At 45.4% G+C, this 19,569-nt stretch overlaps 1 protein-coding gene across 1 annotated transcript in view; it reads left to right on the top strand.

Annotated features, from left to right (window-relative positions):
- The window catches only part of LOC142486400 (cullin-9-like), a 144,234-nt gene that overhangs the window by 41,569 nt on the left and 83,096 nt on the right, over window positions 1-19,569 (top strand). The window contains exons 6-7 of the mRNA XM_075584994.1: window positions 14,381-14,471; window positions 19,304-19,475. Of these exons, the coding sequence (XP_075441109.1) occupies window positions 14,381-14,471; window positions 19,304-19,475 (263 nt within the window). The remainder of the gene's footprint in view (window positions 1-14,380; window positions 14,472-19,303; window positions 19,476-19,569) is intronic.

The raw sequence follows: 19,569 nt of genomic DNA on the forward strand, positions 1-19,569 counted from the left end.
GGAGTCTGATACCGACTGTGATACTACCATGGGACGGACACTCATACCGGGTACACTGACCGGCTGTTACTGACCAGTATCCTGCAGCACACCTACACTGACCAGTTAATGACCGGTATCCTGGCCGGCTGTATCCAGGTGAGGAGTCTGATACCGACTGTGATACTACCATGGGACGGACACTCATACCGGGTACACTGACCGGCTGTTACTGACCAGTATCCTGGCCGGCTGTATCCAGGTGAGGAGCCTGATACCGATTGTGATACTACCATAGGACAGACACTCATACCGGGTACCCTGACCGACTGTTACTGACCAGTATCCTGCAGCACACCTACACTGACCAGTTAATGACCAGTATCCTGCACCACACGTACACTGACCGACGGTTACTGACTAGTATCTTGGCCGGCTGTATCCAGGTGAGGAGCCTGATACCGACTGTGATACTACCATAGGACAGACACTCACTCATATCGGGTCCACTGACCGACGGTTACTGACCGGTACCCTACAGCACACGTACACTGACCGACTGTTACTAACGTATATACTACAGCACACGTACACTGACCGACTGTTACTAACGTATATACTACAGCACACGTACACTGACCGACTGTTACTGACGTATATATACTACAGCACACATACACTGACCGCCTGTTACTAACGTATATACTACAGCACACGTACACTGACCGACTGTTACTAACATATATACTACAGCACACGTACACTGACCGACTGTTACTGACGTATATATACTACAGCACACATACACTGACCGACTGTTACTGACGTATATACTACAGCACACGTACACTGACCGACTGTTACTGACGTATATACTACAGCACACGTACACTGACCGCCTGTTACTGACGTATAATCTGCAGCACACGTACGCTGACCGACGGTTACTGACGTATATACTACAGCACACGTACACTGACCGACTGTTACTAACATATATACTACAGCACACGTACACTGACCGCCTGTTACTGACGTATATACTACAGCACACATACACTGACCGACTGTTACTGACGTATATACTACAGCACACGTACACTGACCGACTGTTACTGACGTATATACTACAGCACACGTACACTGACCGCCTGTTACTGACGTATAATCTGCAGCACACGTACGCTGACCGACGGTTACTGACGTATATACTACAGCACACGTACACTGACCGGCTGTTACTGACATATATCCTACAGCACATGTACACTGACCGGCTGTTACTGACGTATATACTACAGCACACGTACACTGACCGCCTGTTACTAACGTATATACTACAGCACACGTACACTGACCGACTGTTACTAACATATATACTACAGCACACGTACACTGACCGACTGTTACTGACGTATATATACTACAGCACACATACACTGACCGCCTGTTACTAACGTATATACTACAGCACACGTACACTGACCGACTGTTACTAACATATATACTACAGCACACGTACACTGACCGACTGTTACTGACGTATATATACTACAGCACACATACACTGACCGCCTGTTACTAACGTATATACTACAGCACACGTACACTGACCGACTGTTACTAACATATATACTACAGCACACGTACACTGACCGCCTGTTACTAACGTATATACTACAGCACACGTACACTGACCGACTGTTACTAACATATATACTACAGCACACGTACACTGACCGCCTGTTACTAACGTATATACTACAGCACACGTACACTGACCGACTGTTGCTGACGTATATATACTTCAGCACACGTACACTGACCGACTGTTACTAACATATATACTACAGCACACGTACACTGATCGACTGTTACTAACGTATATACTACAGCACACGTACACTGACCGCCTGTTACTAACGTATATACTACAGCACACGTACACTGACCGACTGTTACTGACGTATATACTACAGCACACGTACACTGACCGGCTGTTACTGACGTATATATACTTCAGCACACGTACACTGACCGACTGTTACTGACGTATATATACTACAGCACACGTACACTGACCGACTGTTACTGACCGGTATCCTACAGCACACGTACACTGACCGGCTGTTACTGACGAGTATATATACTACAGCACACGTACACTGACCGACTGTTACTGACGTATATACTTCGAGAGCACACTGTTACTGTAATATACAGTGTGTAGTCAGTGTGATACAGGCAGTGTGAGGGTGTAACCTGCTCTCCTGTTACTGTAATATGCAGTGTATAGTCGGTATGATACAGGCAGTGTGAGGGTGTAACATGCTCACCTGTTACTGTAATATGCAGTGTGTAGTCAGTGTGATACAGGCAGTGTGAGGGTGTAACCTGCTCTCCTGTCACTGTAATATGCAGTGTGTAGTCAGTTTGATACAGGCAGTGTGAGGGTGTAACCTGCTCTCTTGTCACTGTAATATGCAGTGTGTAGTTTGTATGATACAGGCAGTGTGAGGGTGCAACTTGCTCTCCTGTTACTGTAATATGCAGTGTGTAGTCAGTATCATACAGGCAGTGTGAGGGTGTAACCTGCTCTCCTGTCACTGTAATATGCAGTGTGTAGTCAGTATGATACAGGCAGTGTGAGGGTGTAACCTGCTCTCCTGTCACTGTAATATGCAGTGTGTAGTCGGTATGATACAGGCAGTGTGAGGGTGTAACCTGCTCTCCTGTTACTGTAATATGCAGTGTGTAGTCAGTGTGATACAGGCAGTGTGAGGGTGTAACCTGCTCTCCTGTCACTGTAATATGCAGTGTGTAGTCGGTATGATACAGGCAGTGTGAGGGTGCAACCTGCTCTCCTGTTACTGTAATATGCAGTGTGTAGTCAGTATCATACAGGCAGTGTGAGGGTGTAACCTGCTCTCCTGTCACTGTAATATGCAGTGTGTAGTCGGTATGATACAGGCAGTGTGAGGGTGCAACCTGCTCTCCTGTTACTGTAATATGCAGTGTGTAGTCAGTGTGATACAGGCAGTGTGAGGGTGTAACCTGCTCTCCTGTCACTGTAATATGCAGTGTGTAGTCAGTGTGATACAGGCAGTGTGAGGGTGTAACATGCTCTCCTGTTACTGTAATATGCAGTGTGTTGTCAGTGTGATACAGGCAGTGTGAGGGTGTAACCTGCTCTCCTGTTACTGTAATATGCAGTGTGTAGTCAGTGTGATACAGGCAGTGTGAGGGTGTAACCTGCTCTCCTGTTACTGTAATATGCAGTGTGCGGTCAGTGTGATACAGGCAGTGTGAGGGTGTAACCTGCTCTCCTGTTACTGTAATATGCAGTGTGTAGTCAGTATGATACAGGCAGTGTGAGGGTGTAACATGCAGTGTCTAGTCAGTGTGATACAGGCAGTGTGAGGGTGTAACATGCTCTCCTGTTACTGTAATATGCAGTGTGTAGTCTGTATGATACAGGCAGTGTGAGGGTGTAACCTGCTCTCATGTTACTGTAATATGCAGTGTGATACAGGCAGTGTGAGGGTGTAACCTGCTCTCCTGTTACTGTAATATGCAGTGTGTAGTCAGTGTGATACAGGCAGTGTGAGGGTGTAACCTGCTCTCCTGTTACTGTAATATGCAGTGTGTAGTCAGTGTGATACAGGCAGTGTGAGGGTGTAACCTGCTCTCCTGTTACTGTAATATGCAGTGTGTAGTCAGTGTGATACAGGAAGTGTGAGGGTGTAACCTGCTCTCCTGTCACTGCAATATGCAGTGTGTAGTCAGTGTGATACAGGCAGTGTGAGGGTGTAACCTGCTCTCCTGTCACTGTAATATGCAATGTGTAGTCAGTATGGTACAGGCAGTGTGAGGGTGTAACCTGCTCTCCTGTTACTGTAATATGCAGTGTATAGTCGGTATGATACAGGCAGTGTGAGGGTGTAACATGCTCTCCTGTTACTGTAATATGCAGTGTGTTGTCAGTGTGATACAGGCAGTGTGAGGGTGTAACCTGCTCTCCTGTTACTGTAATATGCAGTGTGTAGTCAGTATGATACAGGCAGTGTGAGGGTGTAACCTGCTCTCTTGTCACTGCAATATGCAGTGTGTAGTCAGTGTGATACAGGCAGTGTGAGGGTGTAACCTGCTCTCCTGTCACTGTAATATGCAGTGTGTAGTCAGTATGGTACAGGCAGTGTGAGGGTGTAACCTGCTCTCCTGTTACTGTAATATGCAGTGTGTAGTCGGTATGATACAGGCAGTGTGAGGGTGTAACATGCTCTCCTGTTACTGTAATATGCAGTGTGTTGTCAGTGTGATACAGGCAGTGTGAGGATGTAACCTGCTCTCCTGTTACTGTAATATGCAGTGTGTAGTCAGTATGATACAGGCAGTGTGAGGGTGTAACCTGCTCTCCTGTTACTGTAATATGCAGTATGATACAGGCAGTGTGAGGGTGTAACCTGCTCTCCTGTTACTGTAATATGCAGTGTGTAGTTTGTATGATACAGGCAGTGTGAGGGTGTAACCTGCTCTCCTGTTACTGTAATATGCAGTGTGTAGTCAGTGTGATACAGGCAGTGTGAGGGTGTAACCTGCTCTCCTGTTACTGTAATATGCAGTGTGCGGTCAGTGTGATACAGGCAGTGTGAGGGTGTAACCTGCTCTCCTATTACTGTAATATGCAGTGTGTAGTCAGTGTGATACAGGCAGTGTGAGGGTGTAACCTGCTCTCCTGTCACTGTAATATGCAGTGTGTAGTCAGTATGGTACAGGCAGTGTGAGGGTGTAACCTGCTCTCCTGTTACTGTAATATGCTGTGTGTAGTCAGTATGGTACAGGCATTGTGAGGCTGTAACCTGCTCTCCTGTTACTGTAATATGCAGTGTGTTGTCAGTGTGATACAGGCAGTGTGAGGGTGTAACATGCTCTCCTGTTACTGTAATATGCAGTGTGTAGTCAGTGTGATACAGGCAGTGTGAGGGTGTTACATGCTCTCCTGTTACTGTAATATGCAGTGTGTAGTCAGTGTGATACAGGCAGTGTGAAGGTGTAACCTGTTCTCCTGTTACTGTAGTATGCAGTGTGTAGTCAGTATGATACAGGCAGTGTGAGGGTGTAACCTGCTCTCCTGATTCTGTAATATGCAGTGTGTAGTCAGTATGGTACAGGCAGTGTGAGGGTGTAACCTGTTCTCCTGTTACTGTAATATGCAGTGTGTAGTCGGTGTGATACAGGCAGTGTGAGGGTATAACCTGCTCTCCTGTTACTGTAATATGCAGTGTGTAGTCGGTATGATACAGGCAGTGTGAGGGTGTAACCTGCTCTCCTGTTACTGTAATATGCAGTGTGTAGTCAGTATGATACAGGCAGTGTGAGGGTGTAACCTGCTCTCCTGTTACTGTAATATGCAGTGTGTATTCAGTATGGTACAGGCAGTGTGAGGGTGTAACCTGCTCTCCTGTTACTGTAATATGCAGTGTGTAGTCAGTGTGGTACAGGCAGTGTGAGGGTGTAATATGCAGTGTGTAGTCAGTGTGATACCGGCAGTGTGAGGGTGTAACCTGCTCTCCTGTTACTGTATTATGCAGTGTGTAGTCAGTATGGTACAGGCAGTGTGAGGGTGTAACCTGCTCTCCTGTTACTGTAATATGCAGTGTGTAGTCAGTGTGATACAGGCAGTGTGAGGGTGTAACATGCTCTCCTGTTACTGTAATATGCAGTGTGTAGTCAGTATGGTACAGGCAGTGTGAGGGTGTAACCTGCTCTCCTGTTACTGTAATATGCAGTGTGATACAGGCAGTGTGATACAGGCAGTGTGAGGGTGTAACATGCTCTCCTGTTACTGTAATATGCAGTGTGTAGTCAGTATGGTACAGGCAGTGTGAGGGTGTAACCTGCTCTCCTGTTACTGTAATATGCAGTGTGATACAGGCAGTGTGATACCGGCAGTGTGAGGGTGTAACCTGCTCTCCTGTTACTGTATTATGCAGTGTGTAGTCAGTATGGTACAGGCAGTGTGAGGGTGTAACCTGCTCTCCTGTTACTGTAATATGCAGTGTGTAGTCAGTGTGCTACAGGCAGTGTGAAGGTGTAACCTGCTCTCCTGTTACTGTAATATGCAGTGTGTTGTCAGTGTGATACAGGCAGTGTGAGGGTGTAACATGCTCTCCTGTTACTGTAATATGCAGTGTGTTGTCAGTGTGATACAGGCAGTGTGAGGGTGTATTCAACAAGAAAAAAAACAAAAAAGGTATAAAAGCGCCGAATGGGTTGATATTTGAATATGGGCACTGGAGCAAAATAAAAAAGCACAAATACAAAAACAAAACCAAAAAAGGCATGTGACATGAACCAGTCCGGTGCAAATGAGTGTTTGCTGATAATACGTTAAAATTTAAATAGAATTGAAGTAATCACAACCCGATGGTGAGTGCAGCTTCTGATAATAGGGAACCCCCAGTCCCTAGTGTGGGTGTAACAACAAGAAAGAAAAAAGTGAGAAGCGCAGACAATGGGGGTTGTGATTAAACTAGAAATCTTTATTAAATAAACTAGTCCTAGGAGAACCCCTCTAGGACTACAATGTGAGATCAATACATAAATAGTAATTAAAAGTAGTGCTGATGGAATGGATAAGCGGTACCAGTTTATCAGTCTCCAGGGGATTGAAAACGGGAATTACCCGAAAGACAGTCTTGGTCCTTTGGATAGTGCACTGCCCGGGCAGGTAATGGTGAAGAGGGGTACCTCAGGGTTGAGACAGTGTTGGAATAGCTCACCCTTAGAATAATGCAGATCCTTGGCGGTCCTGCTGTCCCTCAATTCACGGAAGCCGCTCCGGTACACACAGCATGGATGTGCTGTTACTCGCGATACCACGCAGCCCTCCGGGTGTCCGGGTCTGATGTCACTTCCGGCTGTGACGCACAGACCCTTCCCGGTAGTCTCTGGGCTCCGTCCTTCAGCGCTCCACCTCCTGATGGTACAGTGACCACACAGACAGCGCAGCAAATGGTATTGAACGCTTCCTTCAAACGCACTGTTCCAGCAAACACTCTATTTGCTCCTCCTCCTACGCGTTTCACCAAAAGGCTTCGTCAGGGATAACGTCACACCATGCACCTTCATACTTTATAGCCTGGTTAATTACATTCGTTTAAATACCCAATTAGTGGCTCATTGTCTATAACATAAATTTAGATAAATACCACTCTTGGAAAACAATGGTGCAAACATTATATGTGGCTGGTTCATGTCACAAAAAGAAAAAGAAAAACAAAGAAACACACACAAAGAGATTATACAAAGTAATTAATAACTTTAAAATGCATATTGGTATAATTAAAATATGGATTTGGTTGGATTGATATTAAAATTGATTTTACACAAACAATAATACAATAAAATGAATTGAATACATTCCTTATTGATTCAAATGCTCCCAATCAATGTTAAATACTATAAAACAATGATAAAAAGTGTTTATTATTCCAATTAAAAGTTATTTTTTGTTGTTATTTATATAATAGATTTGTTGTTAGTCTTATAAATATATTAACTGAATATCTATAATACATCAACAATTCAAAATAAATACCTTATTGGCTAAATAAACAAATGGTTAATACATAAAGCATAATCATATATTCATTAATTGAAGTGCATCATTCTGAGATATTTGTAAATATAGTCTATTTTGCTTAAAGCTACCTCATTGGAGGTGCATTCTTGACCTACAGACTTTATCACATAGAATGTTAACACATATAAATATAAATATAATTAGTCCATACACAGTGCAAAAGATGTTTTTAAAATGTATGTGGTTTATAAAGTTTATAACAATTAAAATATAATGTATAAAAGTGAAGTCAACTGTTTTATTTTCTACCTCTTATTATTACTGATAATATATTATTGTTTTGATCTTACTTATTTATTCATAATGTGGGAGTTGGTGACAGACTTCAAACTAATGGAAAGCTAAAAGATCCAATTCTTCGTTCAGACCCACTGGACTCATCGTTTGTAGTTTAAATATCCAGTAGGTCTCCTGTTTCCTGAGTTTTAGAAGTCTGTCACCCCTTAGGGTTGTATGACTGATGTGTTCAATACCCACAATTGATAAACCTGTTACATCTTTATTGTGGGCTATTAAAAAGTGACGAGACACCCCATGTCCAAGGAAACCTCTTAAAATGTTTCTTCTATGCTCAGTGAAACGTTCCTTTAGACTTCTCTTCGTGCGGCCTATATAATAAAGGCCGCATGGACAGCTCAACAAATAGACAACATATGTTGTATTACAGTTAATAAACTGTTTTATTTTGAATTTCTCTCCCGTAACATTGGATACATAATCAGTACATTTATTTTTAATGTGTTTGCAGGTTAGACAATTCGTACGTCCACATTTATAGCAACCACCTGGGCATGATGGTAACCATGTGGTCTGTTCTGTTCCTGTAATATTTTGTTTAGTTATGTTTTGTTTTAAAACTGTAGGTGCTAAAACATTCTTAAGATTTTTTGCTCTTCTAAAAACAATCCCTGGTCTGTTTTTGAATGTCTTGCCTATAACTGGATCATTTAGTATGATACCCCAATGTTTTGTGAGAATCTTCTTAATTTCATTACTAGCCCCATTGTATTTTGTAATGAATAAACAGTCATCTTTATCTTTGTTTTCTGTTTTGGGTAAAGAGTCAGGATGATTGGGCAATTCTTTGTTGGTGCTATCTTTATTAAAATTATTATTTTCTTGTATCAAACACAATCTGTTTTGCCCCTTCACCTTTAACAATGCTGCATCTAGTTTGTCTTTGCTATAACCTTTTGCTAAAAAATTCTGAAAAAGTGCTTCTGATTGTTCAATAAAATCTGAATCTTTTGAGCAATTCCTAAAAATTCTTAAAAATTGCCCATAGGGTATGTTGTTGATCCAAGCTTTTGAATGGTTGCTAGTACGCTCTAAATAACTATTTGCATCTACTTTTTAAAAAAATGTTTTGGTCAGAATTTTGTCCCCTTCACTGAATAAAATTAAATCTAAAAAGTTAATAGTGACCGGATGATGCTCATGTGTAAATGTTAAATTCAATTCATTATTGTTCAAATAGTTATAAAATTCTAAAAGCTCTTCCTGGGTGCCCTTCCATATTATTAAAAGGTCATCTATGAACCGTTTATAAAAATAGATGTTGTTAAAAAAAGGATTGTTCTGCCAGATGTTCTCTATTTCCCATTTGCCCATAAAAAGGTTGGCAAAACTGGGGGCGAATTTTGTCCCCATTGCTGTTCCGATTCTTTGAATATAAAATTTGTCATCAAATAAAAAATAATTATTTTTTAAAATAAAATCAATACTTTTAATTAAGAACGAACGTTGCTCCTTACTCATGTAGGGGTCTTTCTGTAAAAAATAGTCTACTGCTTCTATTCCTTTTTCATGGATGATGCTTGTATAAAGTGCAGTGACGTCACAGGTAACCCATATAAGGTCATCTGCCCATTTCATGTTCATCAATAAATCTAAAATATGTTTTGTGTCCCTCGTGTATGATTTCAAATTTTTTACATGTTTCTGGAGGTATGAATCCACAAATTCAGACAAATTTGAAGTGAGAGAGTTTATCCCTGAAATAATCGGGCGGCCAGGTGGGTTGATCAAACTCTTGTGGATCTTGGGTAGGTGATACATTATTGGAGTACTAGGATTTTCCACATAGAGGAATTTAAACTCTGCTTTGTTTAGTACACCTTGCTGTTTCCCATCTCTTAATAAATGCATAAGATTTTTTTTGAAAAACAATCAATGGATCTGTTTTGAGACTTGAATATGACTCCCCATCTCCCAGGATTCTACAGGCTTCCAATACATAGTCAGTTCTGTCCTGTATCACTATCCCTCCGCCTTTATCAGCTTGGCGGATAACGATATTTTGATTATTTTTCAAATCAGCAACTGCTTCAATCTCAATGGGTGTTAGGTTTGGTCTTGTTTTTGGGGGATGCTCACAGAGGTTCTCCAAATCTTTTAAAACAAGGTCAAAAAATACCTCTACATTGGGACCTTTTGAGTGTGTTGGATTAAAATTGGATCTAGGTTTGAAATTGGAATGTATTGTTACGTTTTGATCCCCTATTTCATTCAACAAAAACTCTGTTTCTAAAGGCCCCTCATTTTCCTCAAGTAGTGCGACCATTGATGCTAAGCATTCTTTTTCTTTTTCCTGCACAGAGTTATCATATATAGGAACATTCTTAGTACCATTCTTTAGAAAATGTCGCTTCAATGTTAGCTTTCTTGTAAACCTGTGCAGGTCAATGAATAGATCAAATAAGACTGGTCCACTACTTGGGGCAAAAGAGAGGCCCTTCTCTAGAACTCTGTTTTGATCTATAGTCAGTGCAAAGCTGGACAAATTGAAAATACTTCCCTTCTTTGATTCCCTGGCTATTTTACATTGTCTCTTTCTTTGAACCTCCTTGCCCCCTCTGCTACCTCTTTTTCTAGTTTTTTCAAGTCTTTCTGTGTCTGTACTAATTGTTTCTTTCTCTTTTCTAGAAGTAGCATCTCCTTCTCCCGAGCATCTTTTAAATCTGGATCTTTTTTCTGTTTCTGTTTTTGGTGCTCTGTGTTCTTTCCACTCCTTCCTTTCTCTAAAAAAGACCCACTTGGTGTATTCCTAAAGCTTTCTTGGAAGCCTGACCTTGTCTTTGGTCTTGCTCCTAGATTCCCTTCAATGTGTGAGACCTCATTTATTCTAAATGTATCTGATGCTGGTCTCAATGAATCCTGGCCTAAATCTTTAGGCGTTGAGTAACCTCCCCTATTAGGTACTCCTAAGTTTGCATTTGAGGGCCTATAATTGGATTTCTCATTCTCCCTGATTTTAGATTTTTGTGGGACAGCAAACTTCCTCCCTGAATCAGGGGGGTCCTTGTATAATCCTCCAGTAACGAGATTCGGCCTTTCATACGATGTATGGTATGACCTAGCCCGAGTTTGATACGGATTTTTATTCTTGGGTCTAAATTTCTCATTTTTTTCAAATTTTTTTGCCCAATTCCTTTGTTTATTTGTAGAGTAATCTATATAGTCTCTATCAAATTTTTTGTTTTTAGATGATATTAGTTCTTCCTCAAATCTCTCAAGTGTCAGATCTGTACTTTCAGTCAAATCGTTAAATTCTATTGTGTCACTAAACAATTTTAGTTCACTCTGAAGTTGATCTATTTCCTCAGCTAGATTTTCCAAAACCTTTTCCCTATATGTAATGAGTAATCTCATCAGTGCAAAGGTACTAACATCTAAAATTTCATTCCAAGATTTCGTAAAATCTTTGTCTTCAAATGTAGGATCTTTTAAAAGCCTTAGGCCTCTTGGGGCCCTACCCTCTTGTAAATATTTTTTGAGGAAATATACATCCCACCAATGGGGTAATTCCCGTTTTCAATCCCCTGGAGACTGATAAACTGGTACCGCTTATCCATTCCATCAGCACTACTTTTAATTACTATTTATGTATTGATCTCACATTGTAGTCCTAGAGGGGTTCTCCTAGGACTAGTTTATTTAATAAAGATTTCTAGTTTAATCACAACCCCCATTGTCTGCGCTTCTCACTTTTTTCTTTCTTAGTGTGAGGGTGTAACATGCTCTCCTGTTACCTTAATATGCAGTGTGTTGTCAGTGTGATACAGGCAGTGTGAGGGTGTAACCTGCTCTCCTGTTATTGTAATATGCAGTGTGTAGTCAGTGTGATACAGGCAGTGTGCGGGTGTAATATGCAGTGTGTAGTCAGTATGATACAGGCAGTGTGAGGGTGTAACCTGCTCTCCTGTTACTGTAATATGCAGTGTGTAGTCAGTATGATACAGTCAGTGTGAGGGTGTAACCTGTTCTCCTGTTACTGTAATATGCAGTGTGTAGTCTGTATGATACAGGCAGTGTGAGGGTGTAACCTGCTCTCATGTTACTGTAATATGCAGTGTGTAGTCAGTGTGCTACAGGCAGTGTGAGGGTGTAATATGCAGTGTGTAGTCAGTATGATACAGGCAGTGTGAGGGTGTAACCTGCTCTCCTGTTACTGTAATATGCAGTGTGTAGTCAGTATGATACAGTCAGTGTGAGGGTGTAACCTGTTCTCCTGTTACTGTAATATGCAGTGTGTAGTCTGTATGATACAGGCAGTGTGAAGGTGTAACCTGCTCTCCTGTTACTGTAATATGCAGTGTGTAGTCAGTGTGATACAGGCAGTGTGAGGGTGTAACCTGCTCTCCTGTTACTGTAATATGCAGTGTGTAGTCAGTGTGATACAGGCAGTGTGAGGGTGTAACCTGCTCTCCTGTTACTGTAATATGCAGTGTGTAGTCAGTGTGATACAGGCAGTGTGAGGGTGTAACCTGCTCTCCTGTTACTGTAATATGCAGTGTGTAGTCAGTGTGATACAGGCAGTGTGAGGGTGTAACCTGCTCTCCTGTCACTGCAATATGCAGTGTGTAGTCAGTGTGATACAGGCACTGTGAGGGTGTAACCTGCTCTCCTGTCACTGTAATATGCAGTGTGTAGTCAGTATGGTACAGGCAGTGTGAGGGTGTAACCTGCTCTCCTGTTACTGTAATATGCAGTGTATAGTCGGTATGATACAGGCAGTGTGAGGGTGTAACATGCTCTCCTGTTACTGTAAAATGCAGTGTGTTGTCAGTGTGATACAGGCAGTGTAAGGGTGTAACCTGCTCTCCTGTTACTGTAATATGCAGTGTGTAGTCAGTATGATACAGGCAGTGTGAGGGTGTAACCTGCTCTCTTGTCACTGCAATATGCAGTGTGTAGTCAGTGTGATACAGGCAGTGTGAGGGTGTAACCTGCTCTCCTGTCACTGTAATATGCAGTGTGTAGTCAGTATGGTACAGGCAGTGTGAGGGTGTAACCTGCTCTCCTGTTACTGTAATATGCAGTATGTAGTCGGTATGATACAGGCAGTGTTAGGGTGTAACATGCTCTCCTGTTACTGTAATATGCAGTGTGTTGTCAGTGTGATACAGGCAGTGTGAGGGTGTAACCTGCTCTCCTGTTACTGTAATATGCAGTGTGTAGTCAGTATGATACAGGCAGTGTGAGGGTGTAACCTGCTCTCCTGTTACTGTAATATGCAGTATGATACAGGCAGTGTGAGGGTGTAACCTGCTCTCCTGTTACTGTAATATGCAGTGTGTAGTCAGTGTGATACAGGCAGTGTGAGGGTGTAACCTGCTCTCCTGTTACTGTAATATGCAGTGTGTAGTCAGTGTGATACAGGCAGTGTGAGGGTGTAACCTGCTCTCCTGTTACTGTAATATGCAGTGTGTAGTCAGTATGATACAGGCAGTGTGAGGGTGTAACCTGCTCTCCTGTTACTGTAATATGCAGTGTGTAGTCAGTGTGATACAGGCAGTGTGAGGGTGTAACCTGCTCTCCTGTTACTGTAATATGCAGTGTGTAGTCAGTATGATACAGGCAGTGTGAGGCTGTAACCTGCTCTCCTGTAACTGTAATATGCAGTGTGTTGTCAGTGTGATACAGGCAGTGTGAGGGTGTAACCTGCTCTCCTGTTACTGTAATATGCAGTGTGTAGTCAGTATGATACAGGCAGTGTGAGGGTGTAACATGCTCTCCTGTTACTGTAATATGCAGTGTGTAGTCAGTGTGATACAGGCAATGTGAGGGTGTAACCTGCTCTCCTGTTACTGTAATATGCAGTGTGTAGTCAGTATGATACAGGCAGTGTGAGGGTGTAACATGCTCTCCTGTTACTGTAATATGCAGTGTGTAGTCAGTATGATACAGGCAGTGTGAGGGTGTAACATGCTCTCCTGTTACTGTAATATGCAGTGTGTAGTCAGTGTGATACAGGCAGTGTGAGGGTGTAACCTGCTCTCCTGTTACTGTAATATGCAGTGTGTTGTCAGTATGATACAGGCAGTGTGAGGGTGTAACCTGCTCTCCTGTTACTGTAATATGCAGTGTGCGGTCAGTGTGATACAGGCAGTGTGAGGGTGTAACCTGTTCTCCTGTTACTGTAATATGCAGTGTGTAGTCAGTGTGATACAGGCAGTGTGAGGGTGTAACCTGCTCTCCTGTTACTGTAATATGCAGTGTGTTGTCAGTGTGATACAGGCAGTGTGAGGGTGTAACATGCTCTCCTGTTACTGTAATATGCAGTGTGTAGTCAGTATGATACAGGCAGTGTGAGGGTGTAACCTGCTCTCCTGTTACTGTAATATGCAGTGTGTTGTCAGTGTGATACAGGCAGTGTGAGGGTGTAACCTGCTCTCCTGTTACTGTAATATGCAGTGTGTAGTCAGTATGATACAGGCAGTGTGAGGGTGTAACCTGCTCTCCTGTCCCTGTCAGATGGTTCTGGGGCAGATAGAGGAACACAGACGCAGCCAGCAGCAAATTAACATCCCTTTCTTTGATGTGTTCCTGAGAAACCTCTGCCAAGGTGAGTTAATTGTGACCGAAAAGAACCCCCTCAGTGTAACCCCAAAAACCCCTCTTCACCACCAAACAGAACCCCCTCAGTGTAACCCCAACCATCCTCTTCACCACCAAACAGAACCCCCTCAGTGTAACCCCAACCCTCCTCTTCACCACTAAACAGAACCCCCCTCAGTGTAACCCCAACCCTCCTCTTCACCACTAAACAGAACCCCCTCAGTGTAACTCTAACCCTCCTCTTCACCACCAAACAGAACCCCCAGTGTAACCCCAAAAACCCCTCTTCACCACCAAACAGAACCCCCCTCAGTGTAACCCCAACCCTCCTCTTCACCACCAAACAGAACCCCCTCAGTGTAACCCCAACCCTCCTCTTCACCACTAAACAGAACCCCCCTCAATGTAACCCCAAACCGCCTCTTCACCACTAAACAGAACCCCCCTCAATGTAACCCCAAACCGCCTCTTCACCACTAAACAGAACCCCCTCAGTGTAACCCCAACCCTCCTCTTCACCACTAAACAGAACCCCCTCAGTGTAACTCTAACCCTCCTCTTCACCACCAAACAGAACCCCCAGTGTAACCCCAAAAACCCCTCTTCACCACCAAACAGAACCCCCCTCAGTGTAACCCCAACCCTACTCTTCACCACCAAACAGAACCCCCTCAGTGTAACCCCAACCCTCCTCTTCACCACTAAACAGAACCCCCCTCAATGTAACCCCAAACCGCCTCTTCACCACTAAACAGAACCCCCCTCAATGTAACCCCAAACCGCCTCTTCACCACTAAACAGAACCCCCTCAGTGTAACCCCAACCCTCCTCTTCACCACTAAACAGAACCCCCTCAGTGTAACCCCAACCTCCTCTTCACCACTAAACAGAACCCCCTCAATGTAACCCCAACCTCCTCTTCACCACCAAATAGAACCCCCTCAGTGTAACCCCAACCCTCCTCTTCACCACCAAACAGAACCCCCTCAGTGTAACCCCAACCTCCTCTTCACCACTAAACAGAACCCCCTCAGTGTAACCCCAACCCTCCTCTTCACCACCAAACAGAACCCCCTCAGTGTAACCCCAACCCTCCTCTTCACCACTAAACAGAACCCCCCTCAATGTAACCCCAACCCTCCTCTTCACCACTAAACAGAACCCCCTCAGTGTAACCCCAACCTCCTCTTCACCACTAAACAGAACCCCCTCAATGTAACCCCAACCTCCTCTTCACCACCAAACAGAACCCCCTCAATGTAACCCCAACCCTCCTCTTCACCACCAAACAGAACCCCCTCAGTGTAACCCCAACCTCCTCTTCACCACTAAACAGAACCCCCAGTGTAACCCCAACCCTCCTCTTCACCACTAAACAGAAACCCCTCAATGTAACCCCAACCTCCTCTTCACCACCAAACAGAACCCCCTCAGTGTAACCCCAACCCTCCTCTTCACCACCAAACAGAACCCCCTCAGTGTAACCCCAACCCTCCTCTTCACCACCAAACAGAACCCCCTCAATGTAACCCCAACCCTCCTCTTCACCACCAAACAGAACCCCCTCAATGTAACCCCAACCCTCCTCTTCACCACCAAACAGAACCCCCTCAGTGTAACCCCAACCTCCTCTTCACCACCAAACAGAACCCCCTCAGTGTAACCCCAACCCTCCTCTTCACCACCAAACAGAACCCCCCTCAATGTAACCCCAACCCTCCTCTTCACCACTAAACAGAACCCCCTCAGTGTAACCCCAACCCTCCTCTTCACCACCAAACAGAACCCCCTCAGTGTAACCCCAACCCTCCTCTTCACCACTAAACAGAACCCCCCTCAGTGTAACCCCAACCCTCCTCTTCACCACTAAACAGAACCCTCTCAATGTAACCCCAACCCTCCTCTTCACCACTAAACAGAACCCCCTCAGTGTAACCCCAACCCTCCTCTTCACCACTAAACAGAACCCCCTCAGTGTAACCCCAACCCTCCTCTTCACCACCAAACAGCACCCCCTCAGTGTAACCCCAACCTCCTCTTCACCACTAAACAGAACCCCCTCAGTGTAACCCCAACCTCCTCTTCACCACTAAACAGAACCCCCTCAATGTAACCCCAACCTCCTCTTCACCACTAAACAGAACCCCCAGTGTAACCCCAACCCTCCTCTTCACCACCAAACAGAACCCCCCTCAGTGTAACCCCAACCCTCCTCTTCACCACCAAACAGAACCCCCTCAATGTAACCCCAAACCGCCTCTTCACTACCAAACAGAACCCCCTCAGTGTAACCCCAACCCTCCTCTTCACTACCAAACAGAACCCCCTCAGTGTAACCCCAACCCTCCTCTTCACCACTAAACAGAACCCCCTCAGTGTAACCCCAACCTCCTCTTCACCACTAAACAGAACCCCCCTCAATGTAACCCCAACCCTCCTCTTCACCACTAAACAGAACCCCCTCAGTGTAACCCCAACCCTCCTCTTCACCACTAAACAGAACCCCCTCAGTGTAACCCCAACCTCCTCTTCACCACTAAACAGAACCCCCTCAGTGTAACCCCAACCTCCTCTTCACCACTAAACAGAACCCCCTCAGTGTAACCCCAACCCTCCTCTTCACCACTAAACAGAACCCCCTCAGTATAACCCCAACCCTCCTCTTCACCACTAAACAGAACCCCCCTCAGTGTAACCCCAACCCTCCTCTTCACCACCAAACAGAACCCCCCTCAGTGTAACCCCAACCTCCTCTTCACTACTAAACAGAACCCCCTCAGTGTAACCCCAACCCTCCTCTTCACCACTAAACAGAACCCCCCTCAGTGTAACCCCAACCCTCCTCTTCACCACTAAACAGAACCCCCTCAGTGTAACCCCAACCCTCCTCTTCACTCTAAACAGAACCCCCTCCATGTAACCCCAAACCGCCTCTTCACCACTAAACAGAACCCCCTCAGTGTAACCCCAACCCTCCTCTTCACTCTAAACAGAACCCCCTCAGTGTAACCCCAACCCTCCTCTTCACCACCAAACAGAACCCCCTCAGTGTAACCCCAACCTCCTCTTCACCACTAAACAGAACCCCCTCAGTGTAACCCCAACCCTCCTCTTCACCACTAAACAGAACCCCCTCAGTGTAACCCCAACCCTCCTCTTCACTCTAAACAGAACCCCCTCAGTGTAACCCCAACCCTCCTCTTCACCACCAAACAGAACCCCCTCAGTGTAACCCCAACCTCCTCTTCACCACTAAACAGAACCCCCTCAATGTAACCCCAACCTCCTCTTCACCACTAAACAGAACCCCCAGTGTAACCCCAACCCTCCTCTTCACCACCAAACAGAACCCCCCTCAGTGTAACCCCAACCCTCCTCTTCACCACCAAACAGAACCCCCTCAGTGTAACCCCAAACCGCCTCTTCACCACCAAACAGAACCCCCTCAATGTAACCCCAAACCGCCTCTTCACTACCAAACAGAACCCCCTCAATATAACCCCAACCCTCCTCTTCACTACCAAATAGAACCCCCTCAGTGTAACCCCAACCCTCCTCTTCACCACTAAACAGAACCCCCTCAGTGTAACCCCAACCTCCTCTTCACCACTAAACAGAACCCCCCTCAATGTAACCCCAACCCTCCTTTTCACCACTAAACAGAACCCCCTCAGTGTAACCCCAACCCTCCTCTTCACCACTAAACAGAACCCCCTCAGTGTAACCCCAACCTTCTCTTCACCACTAAACAGAACCCCCTCAGTGTAACCCCAACCCTCCTCTTCACCACTAAACAGAACCCCCTCAGTGTAACCCCAACCCTCCTCTTCACCACTAAACAGAACCCCCCTCAGTGTAACCCCAACCCTCCTCTTACCACCAAACAGAACCCCCCTCAGTGTAACCCCAACCTCCTCTTCACTACTAAACAGAACCCCCTCAGTGTAACCCCAACCCTCCTCTTCACCACTAAACAGAACCCCCCTCAGTGTAACCCCAACCCTCCTCTTCACCACTAAACAGAACCCCCTCAGTGTAACCCCAACCCTCCTCTTCACTCTAAACAGAACCCCCTCAATGTAACCCCAAACCGCCTCTTCACCACTAAACAGAACCCCCTCAGTGTAACCCCAACCCTCCTCTTCACCACTAAACAGAACCCCCTCAATGTAACCCCAACCCTCCTCTTCACCACCAAACAGAACCCCCTCAGTGTAACCCCAACCCTCCTCTTCACCACTAAACAGAACCCCCTCAGTGTAACCCCAACCCTCCTCTTCACTCTAAACAGAACCCCCTCAGTGTAACCCCAACCCTCCTCTTCACCACTAAACAGAACCCTCTCAATGTAACCCCAAACCGCCTCTTCACCACTAAACAGAACCCCCTCAATGTAACCCCAACCTCCTCTTCACCACTAAACAGAACCCCCTCAGTGTAACCCCAACCCTCCTCTTCCCCACTAAACAGAACCCCCTCAATGTAACCCCAACCTCCTCTTCACCACTAAACAGAACCCCCTCAGTGTAACCCCAACCCTCCTTTTCACCACTAAACAGAACCCCCTCAGTGTAACCCCAACCCTCCCTGCGGGTCCCTCTCTCTCGGTCTCCCCCGCTGGTCCCTCTCTCTCGGTCTCCCCCGCAGATCACTCTCTCTCTCCCCCCCGCAGATCTCTCTCTCTCCCCCCGCGGGTCCCTCGCTCTCTCTCCCCCGCAGATCTCTCTCTCTCCCCCCGCGGGTCCCTCGCTCTCTCTCCCCCACGGATCTCTCACTCTCTCTCCCCCGCGTATCTCTCACTCTCTCGGTCCCCCCCCCGGGGCTGCTCTCTCCCTCCAGGCTCCAGTGTGGAAGTTAAGGAAGATATATGTTGGGAAAAGATTGAAGTCTCTTCCAACCCACATCGTGCCGGCAAACTGACTGACGGGAACCCCAAATCTTACTGGGAGTCGAATGGAAGCACTGGGTGCCATTTCATAAACATTTACATGCACCGGGGGGTGGTGATGCGGTGAGTGAGGGACGGAAGGCTGGGGGGGAGACATGCACCGGGGGGGGTGATGCGGTGAGTGAGGGACGGGAGGCTGGGGGGGGAACATGCACCG

The sequence above is a fragment of the Ascaphus truei genome, unplaced genomic scaffold, assembly GCF_040206685.1.
Source record: "Ascaphus truei isolate aAscTru1 unplaced genomic scaffold, aAscTru1.hap1 HAP1_SCAFFOLD_841, whole genome shotgun sequence".
Lineage (NCBI taxonomy): Eukaryota > Metazoa > Chordata > Amphibia > Anura > Ascaphidae > Ascaphus > Ascaphus truei.